We start from the raw sequence: 23,184 nt of genomic DNA, 5'->3' as shown, positions 1-23,184 counted from the left end.
CATCATTGGAAAAAATCAGAGATTACTATTTATATTGCTTCAGCACAGCCACTGCTGTTCTGAGATTACCTGCTGCACAATGGAAAAAGCAAAAACAAGGATGTGAAAATACATATACCGACACCTGACTTATACACATCAGTATTCATCAATTAAAAGAGCCTGTGATGACTTCCCCAAACTGTCACTGGGGAATGACAAGCAACAGTCATTTCAGCCAAACTGGTACTCACATATCCTCTTGGCTGTGGGAACTCTGAGTCACACCCATTTCTTTTACCATTTTTTCCTGCAATGTAACTGAAAGTGACATTGACATTTGTCCCTTGGAAAAGTTACTGTTATCCTCCTTGTTGACAGGATTATTCTACTGCCTGATGTTTTGTTTATTTTCTAAGCAATTGCCAAGAATACTGTCTGTGCCTGTCATCAGTCTACATGTTGACTGGTATCTACGCATCACACTGGAAGATCAGAATCCTTAAAAGATACTTTCCTTCTCAACTCTTGAAAAGACATTCACAACACCGCCAGCAGAATCTGAAGATGCCAGCTATTAGGAGACAGAATTTGCCACAATTTAGTCAAAGTGCACCATCACACCTCCTACTAAGAAGATTTTAAGAACTGGAAAGTCTGTTCTTGTGGGAAATCCGCGGCGGGAGAAATGTTCACTCAATATGAGTGATCGGCAAATCTCGTTTATTGATAATTCATACAATGCTTTTATAATAACACTAATAAGCTCATGCATATTTCAAAAGTTAAGCTCCGGATTGGTGCTCAGACTAAAAGTCAGCTACGCCTCTTTCTACATTTCTTTGTGGTTACACAGTTTGAGTAAGTTTTTGTTTTACCGTGCTTCTCCCTCATATCTTTCAGCTACAAGGTCTTGTTATCGTATCCCAGCTGTGCTCAAGGACATGCGAACCTTACCGCCTTGCTGGTTCTCATGAGAGTGCCTGTGTGCTCAGCAAAGCTCCCTCATGTCTACGTGACCTTTTGCAGCTAGCCAGTTATCAATCACACTCTCCACACAGAAACTTTCTCCCTCAGAAATGCCCAAGATGAAGGAGAAAGGCATGCGTGGCATTGTGTTTGTTTCCAGCTGTCATCGCTGCGTAGCCCTAATCTTGGCATTCAGGTGGCCTGAGACGCTCTGAAGATGGTGTATTTAAATGATTATAACTCAACAACATTGTTTTCAGTCTTATTCTCATAACTGAAGTCTCCTTTATGTGTTACTGCACACTGGCTTACTTGAGACAAGCAACCAGGTTATCTGGGTGGGTTGGTTTTGGTTTTGGTTTGCTTGGCTTGGTTTTTTTTGTCAGAACCTTAAACTGTAGGTCTCTGGCAAGTCTTGTTCCGTTCTGCAAGCAAAACATGTTTTGTGCAAAAAAAAATAGGAGCAGGAGTCTGCCAGCTCCAGCTAGGAAGTAGTGAGCCTGGGTTCAGGGAAGTATTGGATCTCTTGGTTCATTTTAGGAGATAATGTCAAATCATTGTGGGGAAGGGTTAAACTAAAGAGTTACTAAACAAAGCAAGGCCTGACACACTTGCATCTATTACAAACAGGAATGGTGGCACTGAGTTTGGTGGGTCTGTTTATCAGAAGGTTACTAATAAGGTTGAGACATCAGTCAATCTTGCATGGACTGCTGGCAGTAACAACACACGTTTTGGTATTGCTGGAAAGTACCAAATGGATGAGAAGACTTCTGTTGTGGTAAGAATTTTGTTACAGAAATGAGTATTTCAAGCTCCCCTAAATACTGAAAATTTGTAATGTAGCAGTTGCCTGAACTAGTTACTGAGGAAGTATGGTAGATTGCGAACTGTGGCTTCTGTTGTGGTTCAAACTTAAATTGGGACCTCACACATCGTACTTGTGAACTTACGGAGGAAAAGAAATCTTAAATATAATTTTGTCCATAGTGAAATAGTCTGACTAGTGTGCTTGGAATAGCATGCTACTGTGCTGAAAAATGTCTTTTAAAAGACAATGAAAGTGTCCTTTGAATTCTTAAATCCATAATGTAAAACCATATTATAATTACAATGGTGGAAGTTTACCTGAGCTTACAGCCTTCTCCTAACAGCAAGTTAACCGTTGAAAGTTAGCTGACGTGTGTGTTTTAAGACCAAGAACTGACGTAGCAAGCATTTATGTTTCAAAACAACAATTAGTTCCAGGACCACTGAACCAAAATTGAAAATGAGAAATACTGTTGTTAAGAGCTCAAAACTTAGTAATGCAAAAAGGGGATTGCATATTCATGTATTTCTTGCTCATTAGAAGAAAAAAGAAAATCACTCCTGAGTGATGTGAACAAGACAGGCTCTGAGGGACTGCAGTAAGTAGCTCTTTAAAAGATATAAAGACATAATAGAGGAGGCAATGAAAAACAGCATGGCATTCTCTGAAGGCAGAATTTGCACCATTTGCTTAAGCTGAAAACTCCTGAGAAAAGGAAAAGATTGGAACATGCTTCTAAGAGAGGTTGGTCTCCAAGTAGCTCAAGAGTGTTAATGCATAGGCCACCTTCTCAGGGGACTGGGATACTTCTGTATGAATACTTACACAGTTTATAAATACTGTGATTTTTTTTTTCCTATAGGCTAAAGTGAACAATGCCAGCCTCATTGGAATTGGTTACACTCATGCCCTTCGACCTGGTACGCAGTTCTCACTGGTAGCAGCAAATGGTGTTAAGTACTACACTGCGGTTTAATTCACTGTCATCTTAAGAACAGACTAGATGAACAAAGGAGCTAGAAGTCTACGCAGACTCAGAGAACTAAAGGATGTCTATGGATGCAAGTTCCTGTGGCAACTAAGCCACATTAGTGAGGTCAAGGACCTGAGGAAGAGCACTGTACTGGGATGTCAGTGCATGATGGTTCTCGTGACTTGCTTTTGTAGGTGTAAAGCTGACCCTCTCAGGCTTGATTGATGGCAAGAATTTCAGTGCTGGAGGTCACAAAATTGAGCTGGGATTTGAGCTGGAAGCCTAACACAGCTTTAAGTAAAACAACTGGTGGTGCTCTGGAAGATGAAGGAAAAGTGTACCCGGTGCATTTCAGCCTTAATATTACTCGGAAATTTGAAGAAGTGTGAACTTTCTACTCTGCCCAAGAATGACTTTAACCCAATGCTGAAGTCCAGAGTGTGCCAGCACAACAAAGGAAGACACTTGAAGGCATGCATGGAAGTTGTGATGTTTGTGCCACATTTCAGTTTCCTGTATTTTAAATCTGTTCCAAAAAAACCAAAAGAAAATCCAACCTCTCCCCATTATTGTATTGCATTTTGCATGTCCTATACTTCACAGCCTTTTATAAAAGAAGGTCTCTGTGTTGTAGTGGAAATTTGGGGTTAGAACAGAATGAAATAAATTGGTCACAGTCAGAACACAAGGTTGGTGTGTGTTGACTCACACCAAGGTTCCATCCAGCTGGCTTTTTTGGTCTTTTTTTCATCTTTTCATGCAACTTTAAGCATGGTTAATAGATAATCTGCAAATGCTTTGTTACACGATACCTGTACACTGAAGATTTCCTTCTTTGGTTTCCAGGCTAACATTCTTACACCTCTCATGTTTTAGAGACCTGCACAGTGAAAGCAGCTTTTTCCATTATAGTGTTATTGAGCGCATCAACAAGAGCAAACCAAAAGTTTACATGTTTTAGATAATTTTGTTCCCATACAGGAAACAAGTATTAGGTAAGTACTACCATTACACTTAAAGAAAAAAAGTGCAAATCAGCAAAGTTAGGCAATTAAGTTCACAGTTCATTAGGAAGGTGACATCTACCAGTGACTGGGTATACCTTGTCCATTGTTCATTAGAAAGCCCAAAATGCAGCAAAACAGCCACAGGCGATGCCCAAGGGAAGACGTATCAGGACAGAGATCTGCTGTCTTAAGGCACAATTAAGAACATTCTCCAAGCAGTTAGAACAGGCATTCCCTAATGTATCTTTGTGAAAAAGTGTCTGAGAAGTGGATACTAAAAGCTAAGCCATATGATTCACATAAGCAGCTGGTGACAGTAGAAGGCAGTTGATATTCCCTTCTCAGAGGCAGCAGCTTTTCACAGTTGGCTTCCCAAAGCAGCATGGCTTCAGAGGCAACCAGAGTGATTCTACATCTGGGTTTGTTCTGGATTGTTTGTTTCTTCTACCTGAAGCTGCAGCCAGCTCCAGTCTAGAGCCGAAAGAATAAATGAAATTCAACACCAGGCTACAGTTGAGCTTTTTCTAAAATAAAGGTAAAGTGTGTTAAGAGTTATAAAACATTAACTGGGAACAAGTTGGTCAATTTCATGATGAGCCACATGACTGCTGTCAAGGAAACAACCTATTTGCACTCTCCAGTATTTTACTCTCTCTTCAATATTCTGCATTGTTAAATTAAGGATCCCTGACACCCGCTCATCCCAAATTTGTGTGCAGTTTTGCAGTAGTTTTGTACAACAGCCAAGTGCTTTGCCCCATCCTTTACTGTTTAGCGCAGCAAGTTCCCAGCATGTGGCTCCCAGTTTTGGCAAGCAGAGTAAGTGAGGCGGCAGATTATGAGGGAACCGGTGCTTCCTATCTCTGTGCATCTCCTACTCTCCCCCTTGGCCATGAGTAAAATGCAGATTTCATTTAGCTGTGTTAGTGGTGGCAAAGTTGCACATTCAGAACTTCAAAGCCAGGCACTTCCTTAGTCCATTTACAGAAGAGTGAATACATTACCAAGAAACTCTGCTCTTGATCCTTCATTGTGTCATGCATCACATTTTCTAGTTGGCTACAAAGTTCCCGAGATTCCAGCAGCAGCTCCTCACTGAAAGGGGCAATTATTACACTATTAATTTCTGTGGCAGTTTAAAGAGATGCTGCCTCTGTCATCAAGAAATACTTCTGGCAGATACGCTGCAGAACACTGAAGTTAGTCAGGTCATAGGCTTGTAATTCATACTGCAACTTGAAAAGTTGGTGGCAGCCCCTGATTTACTAAATGGGGGAAAGGAAATGTATTCCAAGATGGAATTGGGCTCTTATTAGGTGGAACCACTGTTGCTAGAGGAAAAGCTGAGAAGCCTATAAACTTAAGGATGGGGCAACAGGCAAAGAAACAAACCAAGGTCTTTCATTCCAAGTGGTAACCCAGTTCATTTAAGCAAGCCGGAACTACGCATGCAGCAGTCTCAATGACACAGCTCAGCTACTGTGACCTTACATGACAATACTTCAACAGTTCTTGCTGGCAGTGTACTTCCAAGTGAGCCCAACCATCTCAGATTAAAGGAAGAAAACCAAAAAAACACTTTTGTTACTGAGGCTGGGGGAAGTGAAGCCATACATGATACCAAATTTTCATATGGAAGATCTGAAAGCCCCAGCAAGTCTTAACTACCAAGTAAACTAAGGCTGCTGACAATGCAAGCTGAACACAAAGTGTAAAATATGAGAAACCCTGTGGGCCATTATTTCACAAAGCAGGAAGACTAGCTTTGTAGTGGTGGCATTAGCAGCCAAAGAACTCCAGGCTTTGCCTCACCTTTTTCTTACAGATTCTGATAAATTGAATGTTCCAGAAGGGACTTGCAGCAGCAGTTGACCTGAGCTACCAAGACGGGATGTGTTCATGCTCTCTGGACTGCCAGTAACAGGACCACGCACTTTACTCTGAAGAAAACACAGAATATTCAGAGTGCAATTGTTCCCACTAGTTTTCAGCAGCCGGGAATATGAGACAACCTGGAACTTGGCTTTCATACTGATTCAAAAGAAAGAAAAGAACCATAGGATACACTCAATTTACTATTGTTTCAGTAGCCTGTGCTACAAACCATATTCTCAGGTTAAAGGGGAGTTCTTATTTTACTTACACAAGCAATTTTCAGCAAGTTCCACAGTTCTTTCTGTCGTTTCTCCTGAAGCCTAACAACTGTTTCCTCATCTTCACTCATCAGATTCATCACTTTCTCCACTCTGGGGAACAATTCCAATGCCTTCTGTTTGCAAACTACAGTTTTACTATTACAAAAATAAAAACTAATCAGATCACACATGGGCCACTGCAGTAGGAGAACAGTTCTGAAGTTAATTATTTTCTGTTAACACTGCAAGATCTCAAGAGCCATATGCAATGAGTTTTAAACCTTCTCTTGCTGGAAGAGAAAATACCTTCTCTCAACTCTGAATAAAATGTACAAAGCTCACCTGAGCTGAGCATAAATGACTCAAACTTCTTTTTCAAAGGTCTGGATTGCCTGTAGAAGCAGTCGTACTATTTCCTGGCTGTCACCGCCTGTCCTCTGATCTGGAATGAGAGCCAATATTACACAGAAAGGTCGGTTTATAGGACAGAGTGAGAAGATTCTTAGCGGCTCATTTCCACTACTGCTTTAATCCTGAAACAGCCAAAGTTCAGGATATGCAAGTTTGAGTGGGATGAATTACACTGAATTTTAGCCACCTTCTTCAAAATTTAAAGAACTTGAAAAGGAGAGTTGGGACTGGATCAAAGGAACAGTCGTGTCTTTCATCCTTTCTACCCAGAAAGGTTGGTTGTTGCTTGTGGCAACAGCCTGCTCTGAGAAGAGCTCCAGAGGAGTTTCGAGAACAGCTCACAAAGCACCAAGAAAGGAAGGCTGGCCTAGTGTGGAACTGACTCCCTGACTTCCCTCTCGAGAAAAGGCAATCCAGGACAGCCCATGTGCTGCTAGTGTCTGGGCAGGCCTAGAAGTCAGATGGTTTTCTCAATGATCCTTACTACATCTCCAAAGTTACACACAAAGCAAGCTGACCTTGAGCTAAAGCGTCTTTTACCTCTTGGCTTCTCTCTGAGTCTTCGGTACAGCTCTCTGGCTTGTTCTTCTCTAGAAGAAAAAAGCAGGAAAGGAAAGGATTTCCAAAGAACCAAAACATGGAACAAATAGTTTGAGAACTCAAATCTTTTCTATACCTGTCTGCCATTTCAGAACAATGACAGATGAGCCAAAAAACATCTTTAGTGTTAAAGTGCTCCCAGTCCCCCACAATTTGGGTGGAAGAAACAGCCCTTTCACTGTCCTCTAGTGAGTAAGCTTAGCCAGAAACACTCCTGCATCTGAAGCTCAAGGTAGTTCAACTCACAAATCCTCCAGTGTTCCTCCTTGTTTACGACCTAGCGGGCTTCTCTGCAGGTCCACGATGTCTGTCTGCAGGGCCATCATCCTCTTCACTACCTGCTCCACATCATCTTCCTGAAAGCAGGGTAGAACAGAAGCAACACAACAGTCTCATACCTAGAGACACTACCACTCACACTCACACTGGTTCTTCCTTTCTCATTCTTATTTCTAAACAAACCAACAAGATGCAAACAGCAGCCTTGGCCAAAGACAAACGAGTCGTTTCAATTCAAGGAAATTCCAAGACGTTTCTGGGGCTTCACCAAGATCTCCCGTTTCCCCCTAAGCCTTACAACAGAACGAGCTTCATGTAGTACTAATAATGGACAAAAATTGTGCCACACAAACCGAGGCAATGTGAAATCTGACATCAGTGCAGATACAAGGGGCTTCTATTTAAGGCAGGGACAATGAAGCTAAAGGGGGAGGAGGGGAGAGATAACAAAAACAAACCTCTTTATGACTAGCAGTTAGATTTAGAAACATACCCGCCCACAAAGTTCCACAGCTTGCTCCATCTCTTTCCAGGCAAACAGCAGCTTCTCAGAAGCTACAGGAATCAAAGAAGAGTGACTGGCTTTCTCAGGTTCACAGAGAAGGAGGCAGGTGTTTTTGTGAGGATAAGAGTCATGAAAAGACCTGTTTGCCAGATTCTATACTCACTAATTCCAAACTCAATCTGCTCTTTATACTTTTCCAGGTCAATTTGGATGCTTGTTTTAAAGAAGTCCAGCTTTGCTTTCAGCTGCTGAGAAAGGGAGGCCATAGAATTCTTCGTCTTCCAGAGGGTACTATTGTAACGCAACAGGTTCATCCTGCAAGGACAAGAAGGTCCTATTAGCCTCTGAAAGTAGAAATCCACCAGGCTTTCATTTACATCCAAAACAGATACTTGAGACAGCGGTGAGGACAAATGCAGTTGTGCCAAAGGGCTAACTCTCCACTTTTCATGAATTGCATACAGCTCCAATCACGGGCTTCCCCATTCCTACAGGGTCCCATTTCTGTCTTCCCTTCCACCAGTGCACAAAGACAGAGATAAGTATTGTGGAGAAACGGCCACCGTACATGGCTGCTCGCTGCCCCTGCTGAAGCCGATTACAGTCCTCTTTCAGCATCCGCATCGTCCGCCAGATCTGACCCCACACTTTGCGCAACTGGAAAAAGTGGAGATTCTTCTTTGGATCCTGAACTGAAAACAAAGGAGGTGGGAGAAAGGGAAATGGACATATCAGCGTGAAGCAGGAATACTGTGTTATCACAAAACAGACCAAAACATTGCTCCTTTGAGGGGCATGTTACTGCCTGCAAAGCCTAGAGCTGGATAACCCCTGTGCAGCTCCCCTAGCATGTCAAAATCAAACACCTCCCTTTTTTAGTTATTCTGATAAACTGAATGAATGACAGTCCATTTTACTGCTTCTTCAGTCCCAATACGCAAAAGCTCCCTCTACTCTTTGCGCACGATACAGACCACAAAACACAGACGCCCCTCTCAACACTGACCCCGCCCCGCCCTTCATATTCATGCCAGAGGAGTCCTTACGGATGCAGTCAACACTTTCTGGATGAGGACGCAAGGCCACCTGAGCCTCAGGAAACTTTCTTGTTATCAAAGAGGAAGAGAAGGTCTGTGTCTGCTGCTGCAGTATCATTCACCTGCAGAAGACAAAAGACCCAACCAGGTTTTCTTGGGAAGAGCAAGCCTTGGCAACACCACAAACAGAAGAGTCCTCCTCAACCAAACACAGAGCACCAAAGGCAACAGGCTGCCTACGCTACAGTGGCTGTTAGGTCTGTGAGGTTACCATGACAAAAGCATGCCACAACAGCAGGGAGTGCTCTGATCCCAAAGCGAGTGCAGTGACTTCTGATTCACTCAAACTCAAGAAAGGAAATACCGAGACTCACCTTGCCATCAGCTGTATGTTTAGTGACCAACTTCTGAGAAAACAATTCAAGTCCTGCTTCCTGCACTAGTTCCTGGTCCTGTTCTGGAATTCCTGTATCTGACTGAATCCTGGCCTTCACACTCTGCAGAGTCTCTTCCTCTGTCACAGGGTAGGTGTGCACAGTTCCCGTAACCATGTTCAAAACGTGAAGCAACTACCAGAAGAGTAGCATGGCATGAGAAAGGCTGAAGATACATTGGTCATCTTAGAGCAGAGATTGAGGGACCGAAAAAATGACCACCAAGAAACTGTTCAAAGCACTTGGCAGAATCAAGAAGTCACTTTACAGCTACTTCCTAACATTATGGCAAAGTTCTTGTCCTCCATCAAGTGGAAAAGAGGCCACATGGCAGTTAAATACCTGTAGAATCCTCTCTCAGAATATGGAACCAAGCATGCACAGAAGCTATTCGCTACTCCCAACAAGCTCAGGGAGTATTTGTCCTCAAAGACGCAAGAGGAAAGCACCTGTCACTAACGGTCAGGAGACAGTTCTATGAGTTTCTGCCTCACTCTTCCTCCGAAGTCTAGGATTCAGAGGCTCAGGAAACTGCTCTCTGGAAAACTTTTTAGGCTAATACAGACATATTGCTTACCTTCAAGTTCAAAATGTCATCCAATGCTTTGAAACACCCATTGGGTCCATAGGTAGGATCTGTACCTCTCTGACGTGGGTGCCACATTAACATGAGTTGCGGCCATTTCTCCAGCCTCCCAGACAAAACACTGAGCAACAAAAACCAGGAGATCAGAAAAGGTAAAAGTGCATTTGCAGTAACGATACGGCCTGTTCTGTGTGGGAGGACTGACAAAACTGCCCCCCTCCTTCTCCCTCCAGCACTCCACCTCTCCCCATCACAAATGCAGCGTTTAGAAGGCAGAAACCAAGACTACACAAGTCTGACACGCGACAGTAGTACTGCCTGTGTCACGCACTCAATGTATTCACAGATTAACACAGTAAGGCATATAACACAAACTTGGTCCTTTTGCAGAAGAATCAGTTTATCTCAGCACAGCAATTTCTAGTACTCACCTGTTTAGATTGTTGGGGCAGGGCAAACTGCTAGAAAACTTGACTTCTCCGGATAAGTCTTCTGAAACAATATCCAGCTCACTCTTCTGATGCACTTTTGTATGCCTAATGTAAGCGAGTACAATGGTGAAAAAATTGCCCGCCTTTCCCAGCCTGCATGCTAGTAGGCTCTTGAAAGCTACTCTTGACATATAATACAGATGCCACTTTGGTTTCTGTTACCTGCCCTGCGGGAGTCAGCCCTTATCCCATAGAGCAAGGATCAGGAATGCTGAACTTGCTCAGGTGAGTCAAGCCCCTGTGAAAGGGGTCACTTTCCAAAAGAGCAAGAAACATAGGGATATTATCCTCAGAATCAAGGGACCACACTTCTGCTTCCTGTAAACAGGAAAGTCACATCATGCCCACTTACCACCCAGCCACGGTTCACTCACCATTGCACTGGCTGCCAATTGGGTAGGAATGGTTGGAAGCCTGCAATGCACTCAAAGGCAAGCATGCCAAAGCTCCAGGAATCCACTGTCACCCTATACTTCTGCTGTTCCAGCAGCTCTGGAGCCTGATACAGTTTACACGCATGAGACAAAGCCAGATGGCTTTGGCCAGAAAGCTCTTAGCTTTCTCCGTCCCTTAACATCTCATTAACATTTGTACAAATAATGAAAGACATTACTGAACACTGCCTCTCACGTGCTTTAAGACCCTCCTGGAGTGAGTAGCATAGGTTACTGGCACTCCTGCTTATTTATAACAGATGCAGGTAGCACAAACCCCAGTCTCAGCAAAACCCAGTGTCAGCAAAAAAGCAGTCACCTTTGCTAGCTTCAGTACCACAAACGCATCCCATACCGTGCAAGTACCTAATCCCAGCCCAAAGCTTGGTAACAGTTAATTCTATCCCTCTAGAAAGCAGTAGCTGCTCTTCTAGCTGAATTCCTTTCTTACCAAGTACTGCAGAGTCCCAAGAAAGGATGTGCACAGGCTCCCCTGATCCAACTCCTTAGCATAACCAAGGTCAATGATTTTGTGTATTAACTGAAACACACAACAGAGAATAAGAATGCCAGACTGAAGTCCTGTTAAAAGCACATCATACAGCAGAAAGAAAAGGTTTGGCTCTTCAAAGCTATGCAGGAAAGGTGCCAGTGAAGAGATAGAAGCAGAAATGGGAGGCTACTGTAGATTTCTAAAACCACAATGAATTTGAAGGTGTTGGAGCACACTTAGCAGTTACGCCTCTAGCTCCTTCCGATCTTTGGTCAATCAGGACAGTCTGCTTCTTTCCTTAATAGTTGAAAGTCAAAATGTCAGGTGTTAACAGACGTCTAATACAATGTCTCACCTCAGCTGCACACAGAATACTATGTGACAGTGACCTGAGACAGGTGTTATCCTGGGCTGAGTGCTCTTGCAGAGGGACCATGTAACTGCATGAAGCACATGCAGGTTCCTTGTAAGTTTACTTGTCTGTGCAGGTAGAGACGACTGCTTCCTGCTTACCCTTTGCTCTCCTTGCTGCAGCACAATGTTCTCTGGCTTCAAGTCTCTATGGATGATTGTTGGGGGTTAGGTTTGTTCCTTCTTTCTCTAAAGAATTTTTTCCCCACAAGTTACCAAGGAGATCAAGTGTTGGATACTTGAGAGTACTTAACTGAAACAAAGAGGTGGACAAAAGGTGGAAGGGGGAGATAACGCAGGTAAAAGACAAAGCTTGAGGCAGCGGCGTGCTTTTCTGCTTCCGGCGTTCGGGGAGACGCGTCTGCCGCTCCTGGAGGAGCTCAGCCGCCGCAAAGCACGCCGAGCGGAGAACGGCTGTTGCTGGCTGGAGGAGTTTCACTGTGGCCAAAGGGATCCAGTCCTGGGAAATCTACTATCACCGGTTCGACCTGAATCCTGAGTTTTTCTCTGCCACTTGCGGAGGCTGGGCCGCTTTTCTGCCTCGCCTTCGAGCTTCTTCGGCGCTGCTCCTCTTGCTGCAGCGTGACCCTGCACCCCCTGCGCTGCCGGGACATCCTGCCCCTGCCTGCCGGGACACCCTGCCATCCCAGCTACCAGCCCGGGACTTTTCCACTGTTCCAGCTTGGTGCTCTGAGGATCCTGCAGGGACACCGAAACCAAACTGCCCTGGGTTTTGTGAAACAAAGCCCTCAAGGTTCTTGGTACTGTTGTCGTTTGTCATTAATGCTGTAGTTGTTTGGTGGGGGGGGAGGTTTTTTTTGTGTTTGTTTGCTTTGTATTACATACTAGTAAAGAACTGCTATTCCAATTTCCCAAATCTTTGCCAAAGAGCCTCTGATTGTAATTTTACCTAGCAGATACCTGTCTTCCTAAACCAAGACAAATTTTGGCGCCCAACGTGAGGCTTGAGGGCACTGAGAAAAGAAAAGGGAAGAGAAATAGCAGTTCTTAACTAACCTAGTACTTTCTTTTGTGTGCGTTGGATATAAAAACCTCATTAGGCTGCATCATGTGGTCTAACTTAGCCTGGTTTGGGTGGCATGTGGTTGTGGCTGTATTCCTTCCATTTGCAGGCCCTTATCTAAACATGGGCCCTATAACTAAGGCTACTGTGACTGTCATCCAGTTTATTTTATGGCTTAATAAGGTGAAGAACTCATGGATTTTTAATTTCCTCTGGAAGGCAGGCACATGGATTCAGGGCTATCGTACACTAACTGTGTGTTTTTGGAGTTACTTTAACAATGGTACCTACTGTGAGGAAATGACACCGGGGGAAGTTTCTTTTTCCCAACCCTTTACCCATCTCTTTGGGTCTGCCCCACCAGTTTTTGAAGGGTTTAAATCCTCTCTGAATGCTAATGATACCATACAATGGCTGGTGCTGCTAATATGCGTATTCTGTTTAGCATTCAGAGATAAGGGAAGATTGACCTGGATAACCACCCTGATACCTACCCCACAGAATAGGGATGATACCCCAGAGCCTGACTCTGCCCCACAGCCTGCCTCAGAAAGGACCCACCCGGATTGGGTTGAGGTTCTGGTAAAAGAGATAGGCCAAATGTTGAAAGAGTACATTTCCCCAGCTCATGAAAAACCCTCCCCCTGCCCCGAGAAGGCAGAGACTGATGGTGCAGCAGTGGAACCCACAGATGTTACAACTGTCCAGGTTCCAGCTGAACCACAAGGGCAGCCACAGCCAGCAGCAGTCGCCCCTGTGGAAACAAGGAAGTGTAAAGTGAAATCGTCAGATCCTGATATTAAGGGTAAGAAAGGAGGGTCCTCACAGCCCACAGAAGAGCCACAGGTTGAGATCATCACTGAGTCCCTGACATATGAAAGTCTACGTAATCTGCAAAAAGATATTGCACGACGAGGACGTGAGGCTTATACAGCCTGGCTACTTCGAGTCTGGGACCTTATGGGTACAGGTGTGCAACTGGATAGTGCTGAAGCAAGGAATTTGGGACCCTTGACCCAGGACTCAGGTATAAATCAGGTATTTGTAAGAGAGCAAAGGCCCCTTCCCCTTTGGGAACGACTTCTAATGAGTGTGGGAGAGAGATTTGTCCACAGAGACAGAATGCAAGAGCACAACAATAGAATGCGATGGAAGACCCTTGAGGAAGGAATCCAACAGTTGAGAGAAGTGGCAGTATTGGAAGTACTTTTTGGGAGGACCGGACAGCATGATAATGACCCCGACAAGGTTAAAGGCACAGGGCACATGTTGTGGAATCTGGCAACTCATGGACCATCCCAATACGCCACATTCATCGCAACAATTAATGCCGAGGATAACCGAGAGACAGTGGGTTCTGTTGCCAACAAGCCCGGAAATTATGAAAGTATGATCAGTGGCCCAATGCAGGCTCATGTCTCTGCGGTGGTGAAGGAACTCAAAGAGGAGATGAGGGAAATGAGAGAGGAGATGAGAAGGAACAGTTCCCATGTAGCACCGGTACGAGTCACAGGCCCCAGAATCAGAGCCCAACATCCCCCAGCGAGAGAGAGAGGGTACACCCCTCGAGCTGACCTGTGGTTTTATCTGCGGGACCATGGGGAGGACATGGGAGCGTGGCATGGGAAACCTACTTCTGTCCTGGCAGCACGGGTACGTGAGCTCAAGGAGAGAAACGCTAACAGAGGGAGTTCCACTAGAATGAAGGTAGCCTCAGCCTCCCATGAGCAAGCTGCCAGGTATTACGGAGGTGGGAATGCTGTGTCAGATTCCCTAGAAGGAACCTCTACCATGTACGTCCAAGAAGGGAATAATAACCAGTGCTAGAGGGGCCCTGCCTCTAGCCAGGAAGAGGCACGGGAAAATCGGGTTTTTTGGACTGTGTGGATTCGATGGCCTGGCACATCAGAGCCACAAAAATATGAAGCTTTAGTAGATACTGGGTCGCAGTGTACTCTAATGCCATCAGGACATGTGGGGGCAGAACCGATTTCCATTGCCGGGGTGACGGGGGGATCACAGGAATTGACTCTGGTTGAAGCCGAGGTGAGCCTGACCGGGAAGGAGTGGCAGAAACTTCCGATTGTGACCGGCCCAGAGGCTCCATGTATTCTGGGCATAGACTTCCTCAGGAATGGATATTATAAAGACCCTAAAGGACTCAGATGGGCTTTTGGAATAGCTGCTGTGGAGACAGAGAACATTAAGCAGTTGAACACCTTGCCGGGACTATCAGAGAACCCATCTGCAGTGGGACTCCTGAAGGTAGAAGAACAACAAGTACCTGTTGCCACCTCGACAGTGCACCGTCGGCAGTATCGGACAAATCGGGACGCCGTGATCCCCATCCACAAGATGATCCGTGAGCTGGAGAGCCAAGGGGTGGTCAGCAAAACCCACTCACCCTTCAACAGCCCCATCTGGCCTGTGCGCAAGTCTGATGGAGAATGGAGACTGACTGTGGACTATCGTGCATTGAATGAAGTGACTCCACCGCTGAGCGCTGCTGTGCCGGACATGCTGGAACTTCAGTACGAGCTGGAGTCCAAGGCAGCGAGGTGGTATGCCACTATTGACATTGCCAATGCATTTTTCTCCATTCCTCTGGCTGCAGAATGCAGGCCTCAGTTTGCTTTCACCTGGAGGGGCGTGCAGTACACCTGGAACCGGCTGCCCCAGGGGTGGAAACACAGCCCCACCATCTGCCATGGGCTGATCCAGGCTGCACTGGAGAAGGGTGAGGCTCCGGAACATCTACAGTACATCGGTGACATCATTGTGTGGGGAAAGACTGCAGCTGAAGTGTTCGAGAAAGGAGAGAGGATCATCCAGATTTTGCTGAAAGCCGGGTTTGCTATCAAGAAGAGCAAAGTCAAGGGACCTGCCAGAGAGATCCAGTTCCTGGGAGTAAAGTGGCAAGATGGACGGCGGCAGATCCCCACTGAGGTCATTGATAAGATCACAGCAATGTCTCCACCGACCAGCAAAAAGGAAACACAAGCTTTCCTAGGAGCCATAGGTTTTTGGAGGATGCACATTCCTGAGTACAGTCAGATCGTGAGCCCTCTCTACCTGGTTACCCGCAAGAAAAACAATTTCCACTGGGGCCCTGAACAGCAACACGCCTTTGCCCAGATCAAGCAGGAGATTGCTCATGCAGTAGCCCTTGGCCCAGTCAGGACGGGACCAGATGTGAAGAATGTGCTTTATTCTCCAGCCGGGAACAACGGTTTGTCCTGGAGCCTTTGGCAGAAGGTGCCAGGGGAGACCCGAGGCCGACCACTGGGATTCTGGAGTCGAAGTTACAGAGGATCTGAAGCCAACTACACTCCCACAGAGAAGGAGATCTTGGCCGCCTATGAAGGAGTTCAAGCCGCCTCAGAAGTGATTGGCACAGAAGCACAACTCCTCTTGGCACCCCGACTACCAGTGCTGGGGTGGATGTTTAAAGGAAAGGCTCCCTCCATGCACCATGCCACCGATGCCACATGGAGCAAATGGACTGCCCTCATCACACAGCGTGCCCGTATTGGAAACCCAAATCGCCCTGGGATTTTGGAGATAATTACAAACTGGCCGGAAGGAGAAAACTTCGGTCTCACGGACGAAGAGGAGCAGGAACAAGTGACACGGGCTGAAGAAGCTCCTCCGTACAACCAACTGCCAGCAGAAGAAACACACTACGCTCCCTTCACTGACGGTTCCTGTCGCATCGTGGGAATGAACCGTAAGTGGAAAGCAGCCGTATGGAGCCCCACACGACAGGTTGCAGAAGCCACTGAAGGAGAAGGGGGATCAAGTCAGCTTGCTGAACTCAAAGCTGTTCAATTAGCCCTTGACATTGCTGAAAGAGAGAAGTGGCCAAAGCTCTACCTCTACACTGATTCGTGGATGGTAGCCAATGCTCTGTGGGGCTGGCTGGAAAGGTGGAAAAAGGCCAACTGGCAGCGTAGAGGAAAACCAATCTGGGCTGCTGATGAATGGAAGGACGTTGCCACTCGTTTAGAGAAGCTGCCTGTGAAAGTCCGCCATGTAGATGCCCATGTTCCCAAGAGTCGGGCTAATGAGGAACACCAAAACAACAAGCAGGTAGATCAGGCTGCCAAGATAGAAGTGTCAAAGATAGATTTAGATTGGCAACACAAGGGAGAGTTGTTCCTAGCCCGATGGGCCCATGATGCCTCGGGTCACCAGGGCAGAGATGCCACCTATAAGTGGGCCCGAGACCGAGGGGTGGATTTAACCATGGACAGTATTTCTCAGGTTATCCATGACTGTGAGACATGTGCTGCAATCAAGCAAGCCAAGCGGGTGAAGCACTTATGGTATGGTGGGCGGTGGTCCAAATATAAATATGGGGAAGCCTGGCAGATTGACTACATCACCCTTCCCCAAACCCGCCAGGGCAAGCGTTATGTGCTAACCATAGTGGAAGCCACCACTGGATGGTTGGAGACCTACCCTGTGCCTCATGCTACTGCCCGGAACACCATCCTGGGCCTGGAAAAACAAGTCCTGTGGAGACATGGCACCCCTGAGAGAATCGAGTCGGACAATGGGACTCATTTCAAGAATAGTCTTATAAGCACCTGGGCTAGAGAACATAGCATTGAGTGAGTGTACCATATTCCTTATCATGCACCAGCGGCCGGGAAAGTTGAACGGTGCAATGGCCTGCTTAAAACTACCTTGAAAGCACTGGGTGGGGGAACCTTTAAGAATTGGGATACTAATTTAGCAAAGGCCACCTGGTTGGTGAACACTCGAGGTTCCACCAACCGAGCAGGTCCTGCCCAATCTGAGCCCTTGCAAAAGACAGACAGAGATAAGGTTCCAGTGGTACACATGAGAGGTATGCTGGGAAAAACTGTTTGGATTAATCCTGCCTCCAGCAAAGACAATCCCATCCGTGGGGTTGTCTTCGCTCAGGGACCAGGTTGCACCTGGTGGGTGATGCAAAAGGATGGAGAGACCCGATGCATACCTCAAGGGGACCTTGTTTTGGGGTGAACTACCCATGACAATGTGGCTGCATCCATATTTGCATATATATATATGTATTTTTAACAGTTAAAACTCAATGTAATATGTTAGTATAAGAAAAAAATTCGAGGTGGATAATGTTGGGGGTTAAGTTTGTTCCTTTTTTTTTCCTCTAAAGAATTTTTTCCCCACAAGTTACCAAGGAGATCAAGTGTTGGATACTTGAGAGTACTTAACTGAAACAAAGAGGTGGACAAAAGGTGGAAGGGGGAGATAACGCAGGTAAAAGACAAAGCTTGAGGCAGCGGCGTGCTTTTCTTTTTCCGGCGTTCGGGGAGACGCGTGTCTGCCGCTCCTGGAGGAGCTCAGCCGCCGCAAAGCACGCCGAGCGGAGAACGGCTGTTGCTGGCTGGAGGAGTTTCACTGTGGCCAAAGGGATCCAGTCCTGGGAAATCTACTATCACCGGTTCGACCTGAATCCTGAGTTTTTCTCTGCCACTTGCGGAGGCTGGGCCGCTTTTCTGCCTCGCCTTCGAGCTTCTTCGGCGCTGCTCCTCTTGCTGCAGCGTGACCCTGCACCCCCTGCGCTGCCGGGACATCCTGCCCCTGCCTGCCGGGACACCCTGCCATCCCAGCTACCAGCCCGGGACTTTTCCACTGTTCCAGCTTGGTGCTCTGAGGATCCTGCAGGGACACCGAAACCAAACTGCCCTGGGTTTTGTGAAACAAAGCCCTCAAGGTTCTTGGTACTGTTGTCGTTTGTCATTAATGCTGTAGTTGTTTGGTGGGGGGGGAGGTTTTTTTTGTGTTTGTTTGCTTTGTATTACATACTAGTAAAGAACTGCTATTCCTATTTCCCAAATCTTTGCCAAAGAGCCTCTGATTGTAATTTTACCTAGCAGATACCTGTCTTCCTAAACCAAGACAATGATCCTGTTCTCATGAAGGTATCTGAGAGCAGAAGCTGAGACAGAAAAAGCCAGCTGTTAGAGCTAAGTAACAGTACCCAGCATGAGCTCAGTAAGGATTCATCTATTCTATCTAGTAATAAGCATGGCTTTCACATCAGACCTTGTACAATCAAACATACAATGAAACACTGAGTGTCAGGGGTAAAGTCAGCACCATAGAACTCTGGACACAAATTGAGTTCTCTCTCTGGATGTTCCCTCACATCCTTCATGTAAACTGTAGTAATGCTGGCTAGCTTCCAGGAGGCAAGAACCTCCCCAGACTCCCAACACTTTTGGGAGATGATCAAGATCATAAAAGGTCAATCTGAAATGGAGTCACTAAGGTCACTACTGTATATTTGGAGAGTGGACTCAGGACTAAAAGGGTTTCCATAGTTCAGACAACTGAAGGTACTGCCACCACTTACCAATGTCAGATAACAAGATAAGAATAGCTTCTTCCCTCAAGCCACAGCAATTCTCCAGCTGGTTCAGGTACTGCAAGTAAGGAACACAGAATGTAGTCTTTCCCTTCTCTATCCCGAATGAACTCCAGAGTTCCACAAATTCTCAGGGATGCAAGAAGTTTCAGCAACAGCAATTAAATTCTCCAGAAGCACAAAACTCTATGGACTGTGACCTGCGGTAGCAGCAATTACAGCTTTGTGCCTTGGTTTAATTGCATGGGAAAGAAGATGAAAGAAGTCACTGTCATCCCGTTTTCATCCTATTTGTTCCATCCCTCTTTGCCTGACAGTATCAACTCCAATCTGAGGCCTAAGGTCTGTGTTTTAGCTATGGGCAGATTATAGCAAAGGTCAGAAAAGCCTTAGGATTAGAACTACCATGTGTTATCTCTTCCTATGACAGACAAGAGTTCATCACTTTCAGGAAGGGTACAGCCTACAGATGCACCTACCCCACAATGGTCTTGGCCATACTCAAATACTGTCGCACGTCCCCTACACTTGCCCTCATTCTCTGTGTGCAAACTCCTCACAGTGTCACTTGCACCTAAAAAAATACAAAGCACTTAAGTCTTTAAAAGCTGAACATAATACCAAGGACCAAGCCACCAACACTTGTTGATGCCATGACTAGAAATAGGAAACATCAGGGTATGAAAGCAAAGGTTTGAAGGGAAAACTTCAGTAGAAAACCTAGGATCAGATCAGAAGGTGATCCATTCCTAGGTTACCATCCTAGGGACCCCACCTTGCGGAGGTCTCCACCTTGGCAGTACTCCATGGCCAACAATGGCAAGTCATTTGGTGCGAGCTTCTGCATCCCTTCAGGGACATCGCGGGCAGCCACCACATTGGGCTGGTTCAGTCTGTAGAACAAAAATTAGGCAAGTATACACGATGTTCTGAAACTGCTATACACTTTCATGTGCTCGTGGTCACCACGCAAAGCCCAACATGGTCACAAATGCTTTGAGAAACTGAGTTAGTGAATTCTAAAGGTTTCCATCTTTCACGGACTCATTTTAACTCCTGGCACTTCATACGGAAGACAGTGTGTTTCTTCAACATGTATGCATTACAGATCTGTCTAGAAGGTACAGCAACGAGCCCTGCACAGGAGTGCAAGGGAGTCTGTTGCTACCGTCCAGAAAAGACCCAAACTGCAATGAGACTGCTGCAGCCGAAAATGTTAATCCAACACCCCAAGGGACTGCGGCAGCACAGACGTTAAGTCAGGCAAAGCGGCGACTCCAGGCAAAGAAAAAATAAAAAGACATTCAACTACCCCCTGAAAATGGTCTGCAGATTCCTGCTGGTTTCAGGTAGCTAAGATTTCTTCCAAGATATCAGTTAGGCCAGGGGAAAAAAAAAAAAAAAATCACTGGTGTTGCCTTGTTTTGGGGGCATCTTAGCAGATACCTCAGAAATAAGATCTCAACAGTTCTTTACCGAGCTTCCCAGGAAGAAATTCTAACCAGGCAGCTCAACTCAGATCTAAGTAGTTTCACTGAACAAAGCTTTCTTCGAAAGCGTCTTAGCTACCGGAATCTTGTTTCTAACAGTTTTAAGAACTTCAAGCCTTCTCTGCAGATAACAACAAAGATCACCAGTGATACCAACAATTAGCAAGTTAAAATATTGCCACTGTGGGATTCAGAACACAAGCCTGCATAGCTGTAATAATGAGCCACAGCTGCGGGGAGTAAGGATACTATAACACAGGGTTACAGCAGAAACCAACCGACTGGACAGCGGTTCAGATCATTCACTTCGACTTTGGGAACGCTGCTGATTTAGTTCAGATGCAATTGAAGTTAATGTCTATTTGGGAATCGCTTGTACCACTTTTTTTTAAAAAGGCTCACTATACAGTGTTTCGTAAGAGGTGAAAGATGACTTGAAAGTATATAAAAAGTGCACTGTGAAATCTATGGACCAATACAAGTCACTGAGAGATGCTCCGAATTTTAAGGATTTTATCGTCAAGATGTGACCTAAAGATAAAGCATGGAGTAATTAAGGTTCTCAGAAGATGTTCTTGTGAATCTTTTCAGTCTGACTTGCAACTTAAGTCCCTTCTTTTTGCAGCCTAATAATGAGAAGTCACATCCTAAATTATCCTGCTGTTCTTCTGGTTCTGCTTCAGAAACTGGACTATTTATACCTTTTGCTTTGAACAAATTTTAAAACAAACAAACAAACAGACAAACAAACAAGCCCCAATGACAAAACTACTAAAAACCCAGAGTCTCTCTCCATATTAGCCCTGAATCCAAATTTATGACTCATCTATCATACTCTAGTTTCACCAGCTGTTATCCAGCTGCCTTCTTTGGCTTTATATAAACAGAGTCTGAGCTCATGATTTCTGGAAGTAGTAGTTTTTTCAAATAATTGAGTTAGCTTTCTGCATATAACATAGATGATAAAAAGGTGATAGTGTGGGCAATGCTGCCTGAATATTATTTCAAGTATTTGGAACTTCAGGGCAATCCTAGAGACTGGAAATTAAAATCTATCTTCTTGCCTGTATCTTGTGCCTGCTACTTTATCTTGCTCCCAGCTCTTGGTTTGTATAGGAGGTATTATATTTTAAAAGGAAGAGAGAAAATGGACTTGTGGTGCAGGACTTGTTCAAAGCAGGCAGGGTCCACCACACCTACATTACACCTTACAATCTTCCACTAGGGATCAATGAAGGTTCTCTCCCAAGAGTACTGATAGACGAGTCAGACTATGAAAATCGATTTGGAGAAAGCAGAAACTCTTCTTGGTGGATTGAAGAGGGCTTTGAAGTGTAAAGCTGCTGAAGAGATTAGAGAGAATAATGTATAGTTGTGACTGCATAGAAGTGACATAGAGAAAGATGCTGCAACAAATAAATGAGACTATCAGAAAAAAGCTAGCCTGCCAGACCATTGCCACAACTCTGCCTTTTTAGCAAAAGCGTATGATACTAGTAAAAACTAAAGGCTTAGTTGGGAAGGATCGGTAGAAATATTGAAAATAAGTCCTCACCTATCATCAAGCAAAGTCATTTTGCCTACACATTCTCTACACAAGAGAGAATCTTCACTCTCACCTAAAGTAGCAGTCTACAAGAAATGCAGATCCTCTTAAACCACTGTTAACACAAATTGACCCTTCAGCAGACCCTCTGCAAGAGATCTCTTAAGTAGGTGTCAGTAATCAGAATCTCAATTAACACATTTAAATCACCATTACACTGCATCATCAGATAAGCCCATCTCTCTAATAGTGCACATGGTACTACTCTTGGCATCCTACAATTTAGGGAAAAAGTACTTGGAATTTACTTCTGTATTATTCCCCAGGAAGCACTCTCTCAGTTTCCTCCAGATGTAAATGAGTGTGCTTTAGCTTACAAGTTTCTAAGTTTATCAAGTAAAAGCACATCTGGATCCAGCCTGGCAGTTTCCCTAGGAAGACCAGGACAGTTAGACCAGACAGCTGAGAAGTGATGGGTTGAAAAAATGTATAAAAAGAATTCTCATCATTTAAAACTTTCATTTAAAGTTACACCTTGAACTGCATTCACGCTGTAAACTTCCTTTGTTCAACATCCTATTTTTTGTCTCTACAGATAATTTGATCTTTAGAGCTGATGTGAAAAACACTCCGAATGGAAGGCAAGCTGCCATGTCTCCTTGTGCTGGTAGGAGCAATCATGACTGCCCAGTGCCAGGTAAGAGGCTAATTCATCAAATAATTCTCTTGCCATCTTCCTGTATTTTCAGCAGCATTTCTTTGCCATTGGCTGCAACTGTCTGCATCAGACAGAATGAGAATCTGCTTAGCTCACTACAAATCAGAGGAAGAAAAATGTTACAAAGTAGTCTATCATTGTGGATGTGTTATGTGTTATCCTGGCTCGTTTTCATTTCAAGACTTGCAAGTAAACAAGTCTTCTCCGGGTATTCTTGGTGTATCTGTTCACTGTCCCCTTTCACTGTTAATAAGAACTCCATTGTAACCAGCCTTCCGTTTTCTATGGTCATCATCTTCATCACTATTCTCACTTAAAACTGCACGTCAGTGGTTCCCTTGTCCCCTCACTTTAAGCCTCACACCACACACAGCTTGAGTAAATGCTACACAATTCCAGAACGTTTACTCCCTTTCTCAAAAAATTGCTATCCCACCTTTCCTCCTTCTTATCTTCTTTCTCTTGTGGCCTAATC

At 45.0% G+C, this 23,184-nt stretch overlaps 1 protein-coding gene and 1 pseudogene across 1 annotated transcript; one reads left to right on the top strand and one right to left on the bottom strand.

Moving 5' to 3' along the window:
• The first annotated feature begins 1,067 nt into the window (after positions 1 to 1,067).
• On the top strand, positions 1,068 to 3,366 carry LOC136304156 (voltage-dependent anion-selective channel protein 3-like). The gene is made up of 4 exons (XM_066207793.1): positions 1,068 to 1,096; positions 1,579 to 1,729; positions 2,622 to 2,679; positions 2,927 to 3,366. The coding sequence occupies exons 1-4, from the start codon at positions 1,068 to 1,070 to the stop codon at positions 3,016 to 3,018; spliced, it is 330 nt and encodes a 109-aa protein (XP_066063890.1). The 3' UTR covers positions 3,019 to 3,366.
• A 420-nt stretch (positions 3,367 to 3,786) lies between these two features.
• On the bottom strand, positions 3,787 to 22,020 carry LOC136304155 (inhibitor of nuclear factor kappa-B kinase subunit beta-like; annotated as a pseudogene).
• Positions 22,021 to 23,184: the final 1,164 nt, after the last annotated feature.

The sequence above is a fragment of the Chamaea fasciata genome, unplaced genomic scaffold (assembly GCF_029207755.1).
Source record: "Chamaea fasciata isolate MVZ Bird 193981 ecotype frontalis unplaced genomic scaffold, bChaFas1.0.hap1 SCAF_54, whole genome shotgun sequence".
Taxonomy (NCBI): domain Eukaryota; kingdom Metazoa; phylum Chordata; class Aves; order Passeriformes; family Sylviidae; genus Chamaea; species Chamaea fasciata.
This window is presented reverse-complemented; position numbering and strand designations above follow the sequence as displayed.